This window comes from Lemur catta, chromosome 16 (assembly GCF_020740605.2).
Source record: "Lemur catta isolate mLemCat1 chromosome 16, mLemCat1.pri, whole genome shotgun sequence".
NCBI classification, from domain to species: domain Eukaryota; kingdom Metazoa; phylum Chordata; class Mammalia; order Primates; family Lemuridae; genus Lemur; species Lemur catta.
In genome coordinates, this window is record NC_059143.1 from 45,397,549 (window position 1) to 45,413,537 (window position 15,989).

Consider the following 15,989-nt stretch of genomic DNA (forward strand, 5'->3'; position numbering starts at 1 on the left):
GTCTCATTGATGTCACATGTTGCTCAGATATATGCCAAGTCTAACTTCTCAAAAACCATCTATTTATTAATTTTCCTTTGAAATATTAAGGTACCAAGAACAAATTCCCTTGTGATCATTCAGTAAACACAAGACATGTTTAAGGTTTTTTTTCCTCTTAGGGAACAGCAGCTCATATAAAATGTAGATACCATATTGAAGCTGAAAATACTGAGTCCTTCTGATTAGTAGATTGTTTGGATTTTTAAATAGTGCATTCTAGCCTAAGATATGTACTATTTACTTTTAATTTTTTAAAATTTATTATTGATTTTAAATTTTAACTATTATTTTGAGCGATAATACATTCCTGTAGCTCAAAATTCCAAAAGGGAGCAAAGTCGACATCCCTCACTGCCTCCCTCTGTGTTATTTCCTCCCAGGAGGCAATCAGTGCTATTACTCATCTGTATTCTTTGCAGTGTATTTTCTTTCAAAACCCAAGCTTTTTGTCTGTCTTCTAAAGAGACGTGTGCATTACCTCAAGTATTTAATAGATCATTGAGATCACTCACTGTTCCAGGTTATCACTCAGGGTTTCTGCCAGCCCACTCTTCTGTTGCTGACTGTGACACCAGAAAGTTTGGGGGAAATGAGGTGATTGACCTCTCGGCATGTTTTAAAAGGTTTAGGACGATTTAAAGGTCTGCAGCTTCTTTTCATATTTCAGATAATAGATGTAGTTCTGATACCTGTGATTTATCTAAACAGTTCTTAACTCTGTAACTGACTTCTGTTGTTTATAATTACAAATAACCAATATTTTTATTGATAAAATGGTAGCTTAGGTTTTTGTTTTTGTCTTAATTATGTGCAAGACCTCCCATCACTTGAAACATGACAAAAAATTTAAAGTTTGCATTTCTTTTTAAAAGGGCAGTTTGTGGAGTATCGTTTGGCATAATTGTTTCACCCTCAGCTTCTGCACCTGAATCGGATCACATTATTTCCAAGCATGAAGTTCTCACTCTACCCAGTTCTGAAATACCTTCTGAATCATCAAAAAGATTACATGTAGTGTAGGTTTAGATTTATGTATTTATTTCTTTGAAAGCTGCAATTTAATTATGGCAGTTTGGTGATTAGAATATCTACTAGCTAGTGTAATGTAAAGAAAATAGTTTTGTAAATTATGCCCCTTGGAGAGAGAGCTGCTTTTTTTCCCCCCCTTCATTGTATTCTGAAACTTGCTGTTTGAAGTTCCAAAGACTCCCACTACAGTTTCCATGCCTGAGTTTTGGTGAACACTACCCCAGTGGTTCCCTTTTAGTCCATCCTTTCTGTTTTGTGAAGAATATCCTGTTGAACCTTGGATTCTCTTAATCTTTGGATTGTTCATTTTGTTATATGCTGGTTAAAATATTCATATTCAGGATTTCCGTACATGCTACAGTTATGGTAGTACAATTTAATGCCAAGTTGTTTGGCTACTGTGGCACATTAGCTTGTCTTCAAACAGCCATTTGTGTTGACTTGTATCTCTTTCTTTGGACATGTTGTGACTGGTAATTCAGAGCCTGTTGCTTTGTTAGTGTACTCCAGATTACTTTTCTGTAAAATTATCACTTGCCCTTGTAACTCCTCTGCCACTTTCCTTATACCCTCGTGAGACTTTGTGTAGTTTTCCCTTGGTAGTTTGACATATAATTTATTACCCAAAAGGAATTAGTAATGTCTGCATTTCCTAATGACTTTATTTTTCTTCAATATTCAACCAACATTTGAGTGGCTGGGCTAATCTAGGTCTTCTTTAACAATCTTAACACTGTTATATTTCTACCCAAAAGACACAGGTTAGTCAACTGAATTGCTCATTACACAAATCATGTCTTTTTTCTTATACAAGTGATTAATAATGATTACCTTTTATTGGTTGTACCAGGTTGCCATGGAAGTGATTCACTTATCTATAGTTTTTAGGCACTCTCTGGAATCCCTTATGTGGGGATTTGTACACTGAATGTGTATTGGATGGATGCTTGCTGTGGGGCAGAAGTTGTGCCAGCCCCCGGGTGTACGGAAGTGAATAGATCAGTTCCCTAAGTCTGGGCCAGCGTGGGAATGTCCAATACTAGATATACCAGTAGTCTGTCCTTACGTGCTCAATGCAGATAGCTAGTTGGCCATAGTGGGGACAACACCCCAGTCCTTCCCCACCTTGGTATAGGTGTGGCCTTTGGGCAGAACTTAAGGGGCTACGCAGTCTACTAGATGGGAAGAATTTGATTCTTAATATTCAAGCGAAGTAATTTTAACTGAATAGACATTTTGGCATTTCATTGTATTCTTGAGTTCTCTTAAAGAAGAAATTTTTCAATAAGCTCGGAGGTGTTAAAATATTAATATCTAGACTTAGTGCCTCAAAGTAATATTATTGGACAGACCCTACAAAGAACCTTAACTCCTTTTTGAAGTCAGTAAGATTGACTTGTTCTTCTGTACCTTTGCTTTAAGAGTATATTTATCAATATTTTCAATTAAAATTGTGATTAATGAACATTCATGTACATCAAAAACAGCTTTTTAGGTGGTTATAGGAAAACTGGAAAAAAAATTATAGCTACAACTAATTTCTAATGGTTCAATTTAGAAATTAAGATTTTTTTAAAATAGAGTTGTTATTTTTAGATGTGAATTTGGACATTGGATCTGGACATGACACATGTGGAGAAACATCTTCAGAGAGTTACAGTTCTCCGTCTAGTCCACGACATGATGGAAGAGAAAGTTTTGAAAGTGAAGAAGAAAAAGACAGAGGTTTGCTCTTGGAGAGGGTAGAGGGGGAGAAGTCGGGGAGGAGGTGGTGGAGGGAATGTCGTCTCTTCAAATCAGAGTCAAACAAGGAATTTTATGTTCCTATAGATTCTATTACTGATTATAAATTTAATTGGTATAGGGGTGTCATATAGACCATTGCCTTAGCAATTCCTAGCAATGTTGACTTTGTAAGCTTATTTCACTGCATATAAAATTAAATATAAAGAAGACAGGATCCTGACATAGTACAGAGTTAGTATAGAAAGATTGAAAATGTGTGTGTTAGATGTATGTATGTTTATACTTTTTATATCTTCTTGATTGATCCCTTTATCATTGTAAGATACCCTTCTTTGTCTGTAGTAACAAGTTTTGTCTTAAAGTCTATTTTGTCTGGTAGTAATATAGCCATTCCAGCTGTTTTGCTTGCGTGGGACTTCGTTTTCTATCCTTTTACCTTAGACCTATTTGTGTCTTGAAAGTGTATGTCTTCTAAGCAACATGTAATTTAGGGTATGTTTTTTAATCCATTCTGCTGAGCTCTGCCATTTGCCCATTTATATATAATGTAATTACTGATGAGGTAGAATTTACATCTGCCATTTTGTTGTCTTCTGTATGTATCATATTATGTCTTCAATTCTTACTTGCACAGAGGCTTAAAGTCAGCCAGCAATGAGAGCTTAGGGCCTTCTCAGTCTTCCCTGGGAATGCACACAGCCAAAGCATGATCATAGCCTTCTGGATTCCCAGGAATATACTGAAGCTTTTCAGATCCCTCTCTGGACATCTCACTCCCCAGTTTTTCATTTTGTTTTTTGGTCAGCCTCTTGTTAGCCCCAACTGGTAATACTGCCTCTGGGAGCCTCGTTGTTAAACAATTGCCACTGATTAATTATGACAAATGTCCTCTGGGTAAGAGGCTATAATACAGAGTGAGCTCAAGCTGCCAGACTGGTCAAATAGAACATGACAGTTCTTTGATGATGTGGCTTTGGGGTAACTCCAAACCTTTATTTCTTCTAGTTGCTCCTAGGCTGCTGGTTTTCATAGCCACCAAGTGGTTGAGGGACTGCTAGTTTCCAGGGCTACTTCAGAGCTGGAGAAAGAAGGAATGGAGTATGGCAAGGGAAAAACGCCACGAGGCTTTCTGTTCTTACAGATGCAACTGTTTTTCTTAAACACTCCTCAGATTGCTGTAAGCCTTTAGTTAATTTTCAGAGTTCTTAAAAAGTTAATTTTGGTAGTTTTTGATAGGGTTCTCATTGCTTTTATGGAGGAGTGGATTATTAGAGGTCCTTATTCCACCATTCTGATCTGTCTTTGCACATAGTAACAACATCTGATTAATAACACTGTGGTTATAGGGTGGACCCATGCTGGTGGGCAGTATCGAGTGATTTCTCTTGGGCCACCCGTGGATAGCTAGAGATCCTTAGACCTCATCCTTCCGGCCACATGCAGTTTCTTCCTGTGCAGCCCGCAGCGCTCCGGGACCTTAGCTTTTGTATTACGGGTCCCGTCCCAAGGAGCGTGCAATAGTGTTGCTGCGCCACAGGCAGTTACGGTCAGTCTTTGCCATTACGTTGTAGTCACACCAAATATAGCACGCGGTGACTCCGCCCCCAGTTCTAATCCGAGGCAATGCTGCATGAAATGCTCTGCGGTTTTCCTCATGAAAGAAAAAATGAAAGCAATTTCACAGAACTATTATGAAGCTTAAATGAGAGAATTTTTATGCCTTACCCAGAATAGGCAAGCTTTGAGTATGTTTCACTGCGCATGTTATACGTGATTCTGTAGGATGTACAGGAGATTCCATGGCTCTTCAGCTCACGCTGCAGACGTGGCCTGGTGGTTACAGTGGAAACTGCCCGCCCTTTTCTGTCGTCAGCGTGATTTGGGGGCCTGTATGGAGGAGCTTGCCCGTTTTCAAATAGGCTCAGTTATTAAGTGACAAAATGAGCCTTCCCTAAATGAAAGAAGCACTTAGGGCTCTCTCAAACCGGGGAAATGTTACTTAGGGTAGAGAACTTTGATCATTTCTAGAGTTCAGAGGGGATGAAAAGGCCATTTTGAAAAGCACGTGGCTGGCTTTGCTGCTGTTCTGGGTGGGGTGTGCTGGTTTCTGCTTGGGACCTGACGCTTTCTGAAGTCAGGGCGAAAAACGGGCAAGACCTGTCTGATCCCGTCTGGGTGAGTCCTTACAGTGCTCAGAAAACCATTTGGGACCACTGAAAATCGTACGGCCATTTACTTTGACTTGAGATTTAAACAAAGCCTAATTTATATAGAAATTTAACTGACTATCTGAAAACATCTCAGCTTCTTTTAAACTTATATTTTTTTAATTTTTGAAAAAAAATTTTTAACAGGCAGTTCAAGCAGAAGCTTCTTTTAAACTTATGTTAATATTTTTAACTCCACGCTGGTGTGATGGTATAGATACAATGCCTTAAACAAGTTATTGCTTTTTGGATACTTTTTATTTTTCAAAGTTTGGCAAGAAATACCCCAATTATTAATCTATATTTGGAAGTTTATGCTAGAACCATTTACTCATTAATTAATTAGCTGAATTAATAACACCGATATTCTGTGTCCATAACTATATTTCATTTCACCATTCTTCAGGAAGACTAATTTGTTTTTAGTACTCTGTTTCAAAAATTTTTAACATCTTCAGGTGAATATAACCAGTTCTTACATTAAATAAATACAAATATTTTAAGTATCTAGGGTAATTCAGCATATATTTTTGAGCAGAAAAACTTTAAAGGCACCACATTTAATTGAATGATCTGTGTACACATCAGTGCAGTATCTGGGTTTATGATGTTTAAACATTGTGAATTAGATTTTATCTTTTGCCCCCTTTATACCAGAAGTCCGGATATCCAGGGGAAGGCTTGATTGAAGTTATTTCTGTATACAAGCATAAAAATGATGCAGTAGTAGAAACAGGCCGGGCACAGTGGCTCACACCTGTAATCCCAGTGACTCAGGAGGCTGAGGCAGGAGGATCACCAACACCAGGAATTTGAACCAGCCTGGGCAACACAGTGAGACCCCGTCTCTACACAAAATTTAAAAATGATCTGGGCATGCTCATGTGTGCCTGTAGCCCCAACTACATGGGAAGCTGAGGCCGGAGGATCTCTTGAGCTTAGGAGTTTGAGGCTGTAGTGAGCTTATGATTATGCCACTGTACTCCAGCCTAGGTGACAGAATGAGGCCCTGTCTCTTTAAGGGGGGTGGGGGGGGCGAAATGCAGTAGTAGAAATAAATGTGCCATTTTGCCATTTTGATGTTGGAGAAATGGCAACACTCTCATATTTTTCTGCTTCTTGTATTCTAGCATATTTTATGATTAGTAGATGCTTTAAATTTTCTTTCCCCCATTGAAATATTTAGTAATAAGAATATTTATTTCCTTCTAAGAAACTCTTTTCCATTCCCTACCTTTAGATATTTGAGTTAAATATTGTCTTGATTGAACTCTTTAAATTATGTCATTTATCTGAGATAAATTGAAGACCTTGTGTTTGATTGACAGTGCAGAATCTAAATCAAGTGGATTGCCTAAAATTGATAAAGGTTGAAAGTAATAATTTTCTCAGTTATAATAAGGTAGTATTAAATAAATCTCTGTTTTTATACTGTGCTTCATTCAGTCTCCAAATAACCTTTTGTTTTGGTTTTTTGTTTATATCCCTGTATTTTTTAAACAAAGCATGTATGATCCACAGAAAGCCAGAAGTTAAAAGGTGGTCAGCTTGGACTGTTAGGAAACACAATGGAGGGACACCTTCCAAGCTTCACAGTTAATTTTAGATTTACTTAAATTTTAGTTCTAGCAAGAAAGATGGGAGTTATGCTTGTGTCAATATCTGTATTTGTGTGTTTTCTTTAGACACAGACAGCAATTCTGAGGATTCTGGGAATCCGTCAACAACTAGGTTTACAAGTTATGGTTCTGTCAACCAGACTGTCACTGTCAAGCCACCTGTTCAAATTGCTTCACTAGGAAATGAGAGTGGAAACCTTTTAGAAGATCCCTTAAACTCGCCCAAGTATCAGCATATTTCTTTTATGCCAACTTTACACTGTGTCATGCACAATGGTGCCCAGAAGTCTGAAGTTGTCGTTCCTGCACCCAAATCTGCTGATGGTAAAACAATAGGGATGCTTGTCCCTAGTCCTGTTGATATCTCTGCAATAAGGGAGTCCACAAATTCAACCCCTGTTGGAATACTAGGGCCGACAGCTTCTGCTGGAGAATCAGAAAAGCACCTCGAATTACTGGCTTCCCCCTTACCTATTCCGTCAACCTTCCTTCCGCACAGTAGTACTCCCGCTTTGCACCTGACATTGCAGAGGCTAAAATTGCCACCACCACAGGGATCTTCGGAGAGTTGCACAGTTAACATCCCACAACAACCAACCGGAAGTCTGAGCATCGGGTCACCAAACACTGCCTTTATTCCTGTCCATAACCCAGGTAGTTTTCCAGGATCTCCTGTTGCTACCACAGACCCCATCACAAAATCTGCATCTCAAGTGGTAGGACTAAATCAAATGGTGCCTCAAATTGAGGGAAACACTGGGACAGTCCCTCAGCCTACCAATGTGAAGGTAGTTCTTCCAGCAGCTGGCCTCTCAGCCGCACAGCCACCAGCTTCCTACACCTTACCAGGCTCCCCCCTTGCCGCCAGCGTGTTGCCCAGTCAGAACTCCAGTGTGCTCAACACAGCAGCACCTTCCCCCCAGCCGGGCAGCACGGGCCTCAGCCAGGCCCAGGCTACTGCTCCTCCTGCGGTTCCCACCCACACCCCAGGCCCTGCCCCGAGCCCCAGCCCTGCTTTGACCCACAGTACTGCGCAGAGCGACAGCACATCTTACATCAGTGCTGTGGGGAACACAAACGCTAACGGGACGGTAGTGCCACCGCAGCAGATGGGCTCAGGTCCTTGTGGTTCTTGTGGGCGAAGGTGCAGCTGTGGGACCAACGGAAACCTTCAGCTAAACAGTTACTATTATCCTAATCCAGTGCCCGGACCAATGTACCGAGTCCCGTTCTTTACTCTGCCATCCATTTGCAATGGCAGCTACCTCAACCAAGCACATCAGAGCAATGGAAACCAACTTCCTTTTTTTCTGCCTCAGACTCCGTATGCAAATGGACTGGTCCATGACCCAGTCATGGGGAGCCAGGCCAGCTATGGCCTGCAGCAGATGGCAGGGTTCGGGAGATTCTATCCTGTATACCCAGCACCTAACGTAGTTGCCAACACCAGTGGTTCGGGACCCAAGAAGAATGGGAATGTCTCGTGTTACAATTGTGGTGTCAGCGGACACTATGCACAGGACTGTAAGCAGTCGTCCATGGAGGCCAACCAACAAGGTAATCACAGTAACTCCCAGAGGACTTGCTTTTGAGTTCACCCGTTCCTCCTTCCTTTCCTTACTGATCATGGGATTCTGTTGTAGCAGAAAGGTCTGTTTGTGTGTTCATTTACGGATATTCTGTTTTCAGTGACAAATCATAAAATACAACCGGAAAACCTAGTGTAGACCCAGGTCACACAGAGCACAAGGAAGTTCAGAGGAATTCAGTTTTCAATTAAGGAATAAACTTTACAGGCACTTTTCAAGGAATGTTATGGGAATTCGCATTATTGTAATGTTAAATTTCTTGCTTGCAGCACTTTTTTTTTAAAGCTACAATCCTGTTTCATAGAGTAAGCAAAATTTTTAAATACTGAAAAAGTAGGAAGTAATCCAGGCATCCTGACATGTAAGGTTTCTAGTAACTATTTAGTATATCTGCATAACCAGCTGGCCTCACGCATACGCCCCCTGTTACACTTTTCCTTCCCAGCAAATGTTAAAAAAAAAAAAAAAATCCAAGATTCTGTTGCATTTTACAGGAACAAAATAGTTCAACACTGATTTGGCAATAGGGGAATTTGAACTAAGTTTAATATTACTACCATCAGAAAGAAGGTGCTCATACTTAGGTGTGAGTGAGATACCAGATTCACTGTTGACCTTTAACTGTTGTCTTTCACTTGCATTTGGCCTTTGTCATTTTGCCAAATCTTACCCAGGAAGAAAAAAAAGTCTTGAATTGGGAGTATATTTACTTGGCATTCTTAAAGGAAGATCAAGTTCGATAGCTTTAGATTGAACTTAAAGCACAAACTTCATGTTACTTTTTTGAAGTGATGTGAGTGACCGTTTTGGAGTGGTACTAGTGCTGAAGGTGCCTTGTGAAGAGCATGCCCATTTGCTATCTTGTAGTGGTTTGTGATGACGTTTCCTTGTAAGCGGTGACTTAGCAGTTCTGTCTTTCCCATTTTAGGCACTTACAGACTGAGATACGCACCTCCCCTCCCCCCTTCTAACGATACGTTGGATTCTGCAGACTGAGACAAGTAAAGCTTGCCTACTTAATACACTCAAGTGTGGGGAGTCATGGGGTGTGGAGGGGAGGAAAGGAAAGGTATTTTGTTTGTTTCTTTGTCTATACATTTCCTAGATTTCTATGCAGTTGGGATTTTTCATTTCTCTGTACCGATGTCCAAAACAAGAAAGAATGCAATGCTTTTGAGCCTCTGGTCTCCTGGTTCAACAACAGGCTTATATGTGTGATACGTGTAATTTAAACTTCCAGACAAATTATCAAAAGGAAAATGTTGATGCGTGCTTTTTTTTACACTGAATACTTGCTGTGTGCAATGTTTACTGAATCTTTAAAACTGTGTATTTGACCTTTTTTTACAACACTGGTGACAGTCATATGGTTTTGAAAAAAAGAAACTTTGCTTCTTCCCCAGCTTTTCTCACTTTCACCCTAAACTACACCTTTCTCCCCACCACCCCTCACTCTTCCCCTAGCCTGAGGCAGGAGTGGCCAGCAGTATTCTTGTCTACACTTCTGTAAACTGCTCTGCATATAAACCAAGGGCAAAATGTTTCACCTTAATCTTATGGGAGAAATCAAACTCCCAAAGTAGTGTGTATATATGTAATAAACAGCATCACGTAAATACATATATGCAGTGCTTGTCCACATAAAAATGAAAATAAGTGGAAGAGGGAGGAAGAAGTCAAACCGTATGAAACTGAAAAAACAGGATGTATGAAATGGACAAAAAGCTTTTTCTTAAAAAAAAAAAAAAAAAAAGAACTTTTTACTTCTATCATACTTTTTTAGCCTGTTGCTTCAGAGAGACACAAAGTGAACACACTGGTGTGAATGTTGTTCTCTGTGTGCTTGTGTTTGTAACGAAAGTCCACAGCCAATTTTACTTGTCGTCTACCACCGTGTTGTGCTCAAAGAGACACTACTTGAGTAAAGATTTCTTCCCTTCCTATACCAACTGTTACAGTGTTATGTTGTGTTTAAATTGTGTGTGGTTTATTGCAATCCAATCAGAAGCTATGAGTTTCTACAAAAAGTCAGGTATCTGTTCCCTAACCTGTCTCTCATAACAAAGTCACTTTTATAACAGTTTACCACTATGCTTGATTATAATGTGAAAGACTGAATTCTGAGTGTGTTAAGATGGTATTAATCATGTCAGTGTCGTGTCACTAAGTTTAATGCTGCTGTTAAAAAAAAAATTTTTTTTAAAGCCAATCTATGTACTAAATTGCTTCCAGGTAATTTTTGATTTCCTGAAGTGCACTGAGGTTATCTGGAAGACTGGGTGTATTTTTTGGTGACTGCTGCATTCAACAGCGATAAACAGCTACCACTGTATAGTCACAGGTCTAAGGGGTTAGGGGTTTTGTTTTTCCATTCCTCAATACAGAGCAGAAATGATAGATTTTTGTTGTGTGGGGTAATGTTCGTATGCAGCAGAGGAACTTAAATATTTGGTCTTGGTTCAGAAGCCTAACAGATTGCTAGACAAAAGAAAAAACTTGAAGAAAAGAGAAGCTTAATGGTTCGTAAGTAGCATTTATATTTATAGCACCAATGTACATTTTGAAACTTTCAGGGGTAGGAGTTATGGGGAAGGGGAAGGGGTGGGCGTGAAAGGGTAGATGAAAGCTTTAATTTAGAAAGAAAAAAAGTTCGAGTAAAGGAAATTATTTTGATTAAATATATTTTATTTGATCTGGGTATTTTTGGACCACATGATTAAATTAATTGTTAAGCTGCAGTTGAGTTGTTCGAGTGGGAGTTTTGATAAGCCACGTACGGGCCGCATTGTGAACCACTTGCCAGTTGTACTTTATGGAGCTTATTTTATGATTTAAAATACTGTACTGTACATAGGAGGTATGTTACCTTCTCCTTATTTGTATGTTTACCATATACTTTGATATTTGAAATGTTATGTACTGGAAAGGCCACTTATATTTCTAGAACAGATTGGATTTTATGCAACCTTTTTTCCTTGAATTAACAGCAATAAAAAAATGAAAAACAGCTTAAGAATTGTGCCTTATTGCAAAGTCTGTAAAAGTGAAAGGACATCATACATGGTGATTTTTTTTTTTTTTTTAAAGAATCAACCCATTTCCCTTTAATGTGGGCGGTGAATCCCAGCGTTATTGACCAGTGGGATGTTCTTCCTTTGTTCCCCAACGACCTGACTGTGTAGGGCCATCGTGTGAACACTAGAGGGGGCCCCGCACGGCAGTGTGTGTTGAGCACCACTGCGTCGGAGGCTGTGCCATCAACAAGGAGACCTTGTCAACCCAGAGCATGTTTCTGGTGTAGGCCACCCCCACCGAAAGTGGAAAGGACCTCATTTCTCAAACTTGTTAATGTGATCTTGTTAGCCAGGCACCTGTCTCAGTACAATATCAAATGTCTTTTATTTCATTATAAATTCTCTTCTGTAATCCAGTCTGAAGTGAGAGTTTTTACACAATAATTTACAAGAGGCTGTTGGGAGGCCCATGTGCCCATGTCCTTCCCGTAGTCCCAACACAGTCCTGGACAAAGAGGCCCGAGCCCTCAGGCACCGAGTTACTGTCTGGAGCCATCTGGTGAATGTTCCCTCTGTGTCCAGCTGGGCAGTGAGTTTGAAACAGTTAGAGATTCCCTGATTGTTTACAGGGCATCAACTTGCATTTTCAACAGCAAATGTGCACCTACCTGTATGTAGTGTGTATAAGTCATGAGCCCAACTTCAAATTATCTAGAATGTCTCCAGTGTCATTGCCTATGTTCCTAACCTGTCCCATCTCCCTCCTTCCACCACTACACCAAGATTACCACAACTCAAATGTTGCATTATTCCTTTGCTTTTTTTTTCCTCTCACATCCCTCCTAAATATATAGTTTGTTTTTGCTTTTCCTGAGCTTTATAAAAAGGGTATCCTTTAGTACCTAGTTTTCTGTGAGTGGCTCTGCTATCTGATTTTAAAGTCCTACAGTTTTCATTTTCACTATAGTAATCGAATTGGGGAAGAACATAGATAAATAATTTATCCATTCTGTCAATGGACATTTGGATGATTTTCATTTTTTTGGCTACTACAAACAAGGCTGCTAGGAACGTTTTTGTACCCATCTCCTGATTGGTGTGTGCGAGAGTTCTCGCAGGTATTACTGTTGGGGTGCAATTGCTGGGTTGTAAGACACACACATACTTAGTTTTCTAAGATTTGCCATATTTTCCAAGTGATTGACACTCACACCAACAGTGTAGGAGGGACCCCTGAGTCCACATCCTGACACCTTCCCGAGCAGGTATCCTGGTGCCAGGCCGGGGGCACGTGTGCAGCCTGGATATGTGTGTGAGGCCCCATGGTGGAGGCAAGTCTGAAGAGCCTTGCAGTGTGGTCAGGGAGGGTTGGCAGCCACCCCAGGGGCAGGGGATGCACAGTGGTCAAGAATTGTGTGTCCCAGGAACAGAAATGACGGTTGTGTTGTCGGGGAGGCAGGAGAAGGAGACAAACACAGCTGTAGTCGAGGAAACATTTTGAAAGAGGAGCTCTGCAGATGCCGTAGATAAAATGGAGTCAGACTCTGGAGAATTTGTAGTTGATTAAAAAATCAGAAGTTACCAAGTTCTAAATAGAAGGAAAACATGTTGATGATGGTACTTGAGGAAGTTACTGGATGGATGCAGAAAGCCTGAAAGTTGAGAGACGGTTAGGGTGAGGCCTGGTTAGGATGGTTAGGGGAGGGCCTAGACTAAGGTGGGCAAGGCCAGGGTCGGGAAGAATCGACTTGGTAATGCCCATTTAGAAAGGGATGCAGAAGCCATGTAGAAGGAACCTTGGAGCTCTGAGCTTCGTTTTCCCTAGATGTAAGATGAGATTGTTTATCTTAAATTATGGCTCTGAAGGTTAACATAATATGTGGAAAGGTCCAGCATAATGAAATAGCACTGAGAAGGCACTTGGAAGTTAGCTGACTTCAATTTTGATGAACAGGACTGTGATACTGTTTTAAGAGACAGGGAAGGTGTGGAAGAGAACGTGTTCATCCGGGAGTGACGGTGATGGTTCTTTGGGTGGTATGGTACCCGGCATGGCTCATTAGGCTAAGGTTAGTTAATCCTGCCCTATCCACTGATAAAGACATACAAAGTATTCCTTGCCCTCGAAAGAACCTACTTGGAGCTTACCAGTTAGTTAACGGTGGGGATGGACCATATGTACATTCGGAGTGGTGTAGTCCTGATCTTTCAGTACCAAAGTAAAATGAGTTCATTGCATCGCAAATTCACATGTAATTTTTTATGTAAGCACTAAAAATCAAATTCTTCTGAGGAGGTTTGAAAGACATTAAAGCACAGTGTAAAATATCTTTTTTCTTTTTTTAACAGGTAGCATCTAGTACTTAGGAGCAACATCCATTTGAGCTTGGAAGACACCTTTTTTCAGTTCCGCATACTGATCACAAAAGCACTCTAAGGTTAAGGCAGTGAAACCACATGGAGGCAAGCTGTGACAATAGTGCGACCCCGTAACCTTCCCACAGTTTCATCTCAAAAGAATAAAGAAAAATGCTGACTCCCCCCACCCCACCCCACCAAAAGGGCTCATTTATTTTCAGAGAAATGAGTTTTGAGGTGTGGGGGACGAAGTGAGGAAACGGGGTGCTCTGACTTGAAACACGTCACGACATCTCTGCATCTTCTCTTTGGGGGCGAGAGCAGCTGTTCCAAGGATAAATGGCTCTCGGGTCTGAGGGTTGGGTGGCAAGATGTCACCTGGGTGTTTGCACTGCAGTGCTGTAGACTCTGCAGCGTGACCGTTTGCAGAGAGGGCAGGGCGTGGTGGGCAACCTTGTCTACTCCCAGGGACGCCCATTCATATACTGGCTTGCACAGCTGGGATTCCTAAGGTCAATCTAACCATCAGTATCTTATGTTATCACTGCTTACAAATCACAGCTGTTGTGCCTATACATGCAAAAATAACTTTTCTTTGCCATATCCCAGAGAGAAATGTACCTGATTCTTAAATGCTGCCCTCTGTTGAAAATACAAGCCCACTAGACTGGAACATGGGTACACATCTCCTGAACTCTGTGTGTGTGCAAATGTTCACCCATCTCGGCAGCGCAGGGATTTGGGGCTCCCCTCTTTCCTGTTACGGAGAGTGGAGGACACACACGTGCAGGGGGCACAAGCCCTCCACGTGGTCACCTCCGTCTGCAGTGACTGCAGGCCTTGGTCACTGGAAGCTCTTAATCCCAAAATCCCGTTTTGTTCTTTTGACATTTGGGAGTGGGAGGTGGGGTGAGGTGGGGGGTTGGGTGGTTCTTCATTGTTTTTCTTTTTCCTCTTGCAGCTCCAATTTGATCCGCTGTAAAAAGAGCCCGCAGCCGGCCTCTCACCAGAAGAAATTGCTCATTGGAAAGCAATGCCACCTGGTGGGAGACAAGGACAGTGCAAGCAAGCAGATGCTATTTCCTACTGACCTAAATTAGAGAAAATTAAACGTAAGAGAGAAAGCGTTTGGGATTGTAAACCTGTGCCCAAAACCTTAAAGAATGCTGGCGACTGGCTGTAAAGGCAGTGTGAGCGGCCTCCTCGTTCAGCCATTGACATCCGAGTTTGTGTGTGAACACCTTGAAGGCGTGGGTGGTTCTGTAGTCCCCCTTGCACCTTTCCTCTGTGTTCCTTTGGTCATCACGACAGTGAAAGGGATGGGATCGCCCCCCCCCCCGCCCCACCCTGTTTTCTGTATTAGGAATTGGGGGTTCAGCAAGATTAAGTGATGCAGTCCAGGCCCCAACTTCAGCTTTGTGCTCACTTCGCTGCACCACGTCCTGCCTTCACGGGTGCTTCTACGCTGAACTAAGTGCAGTGGCTTTTTAAACTGTGTAAGAGGATAGGAACCCACAGACGCAGCCACCATGTGGCCTCTGGATTCCTAAAAGGGCTGGACCAGGTCGTGGGCACACCGGCAACCCAAGCTGTGTTCTAGCTTGTCAGGACGTCTTTCTGTGTCTCTGTTGAAGGATTAAGGACATAGAATGGGAAAACATTTCCAGGGATAGGAAACCTCAGGACTTTTAGAACTAAGCTTTAAATATTTGCCTATTTCAGATAAATTTAAGGAGTATCAGGGCTTGCTCATACTGAAGGTTTTAACATGCACAGATACCCTCATGGGCACACTGAGTTTTGTTTTGCAAAGGTTTTTGTTATCCTTGTGTCTTAAGTCGAGGATGAAGTGAATATTCCATTAGTTTTAAAGCTTCAGAAATCAAGAAATGAAGGGGTGGGGCGAGCAGGAAGGACGAGCAATTGCTGATACTTTCAAAGCTCTGACGTTTGCAAGTCAATTGTCCCAAGCACCCCTGTACCAGCCACCCCCCATAAAACACTCCAAAGGCAAAGAATCTTGGTGGCAATAACCGCAATCGTCCCCACCCCAGCAAAGCACTGCTAAGTGCTGAGAAGGCCACCAGGGTACCTAGCAGTCAGTCAGTGCTTGCTCTTGCTGGCATAGTGGGGTTAAGACCTGTTTGTTACATGGTAACTCACTCGTGCCTTGGACATCCTCATAAAACCAACTTGCTGGACGTGCGGTGCTGATCCTGGCTTTGTTCCCGGCACCCACCCGCACTGCAGATGACCTTGTCAGGCTGCTTTACAGAAGGGGGACAGTAACACTCATTTCATAGAATAGTTTGGAAGGATTAAATCTGGCAAAATAAATAAAGCTCTCAGTGTCTGACACGTGGTAGACCCTCAATAAGTTTGTGC

The 15,989-nt window shown here is 41.5% G+C and overlaps 1 protein-coding gene across 5 annotated transcripts in view; it reads left to right on the top strand.

The window, feature by feature from the left end:
- Nucleotides 1-15,242, top strand: part of ZCCHC2 (zinc finger CCHC-type containing 2) — a 59,973-nt gene extending 44,731 nt beyond the window's left edge. Inside the window, exons 12-16 of one of the 5 annotated variants that reach the window (XR_006729175.1) lie at nt 2,668-2,796; nt 6,710-8,200; nt 9,161-9,301; nt 13,596-13,684; nt 14,566-15,242. Coding sequence is in view for 3 of the 5 variants with exons in the window: in XM_045527342.1 (XP_045383298.1) it covers nt 2,668-2,796; nt 6,710-8,200; nt 9,161-9,228 (1,688 nt within the window). In the remaining 2 variants the exon portion in view is untranslated. Of the gene's footprint in view, nt 1-2,667; nt 2,797-6,709; nt 8,201-9,160; nt 11,246-13,595; nt 14,472-14,565 lie in introns of those variants that run through there. The other 4 variants (XR_006729174.1, XM_045527342.1, XM_045527340.1 and 1 more) reach the window with 4 other exon arrangements.
- Nucleotides 15,243-15,989: the final 747 nt, after the last annotated feature.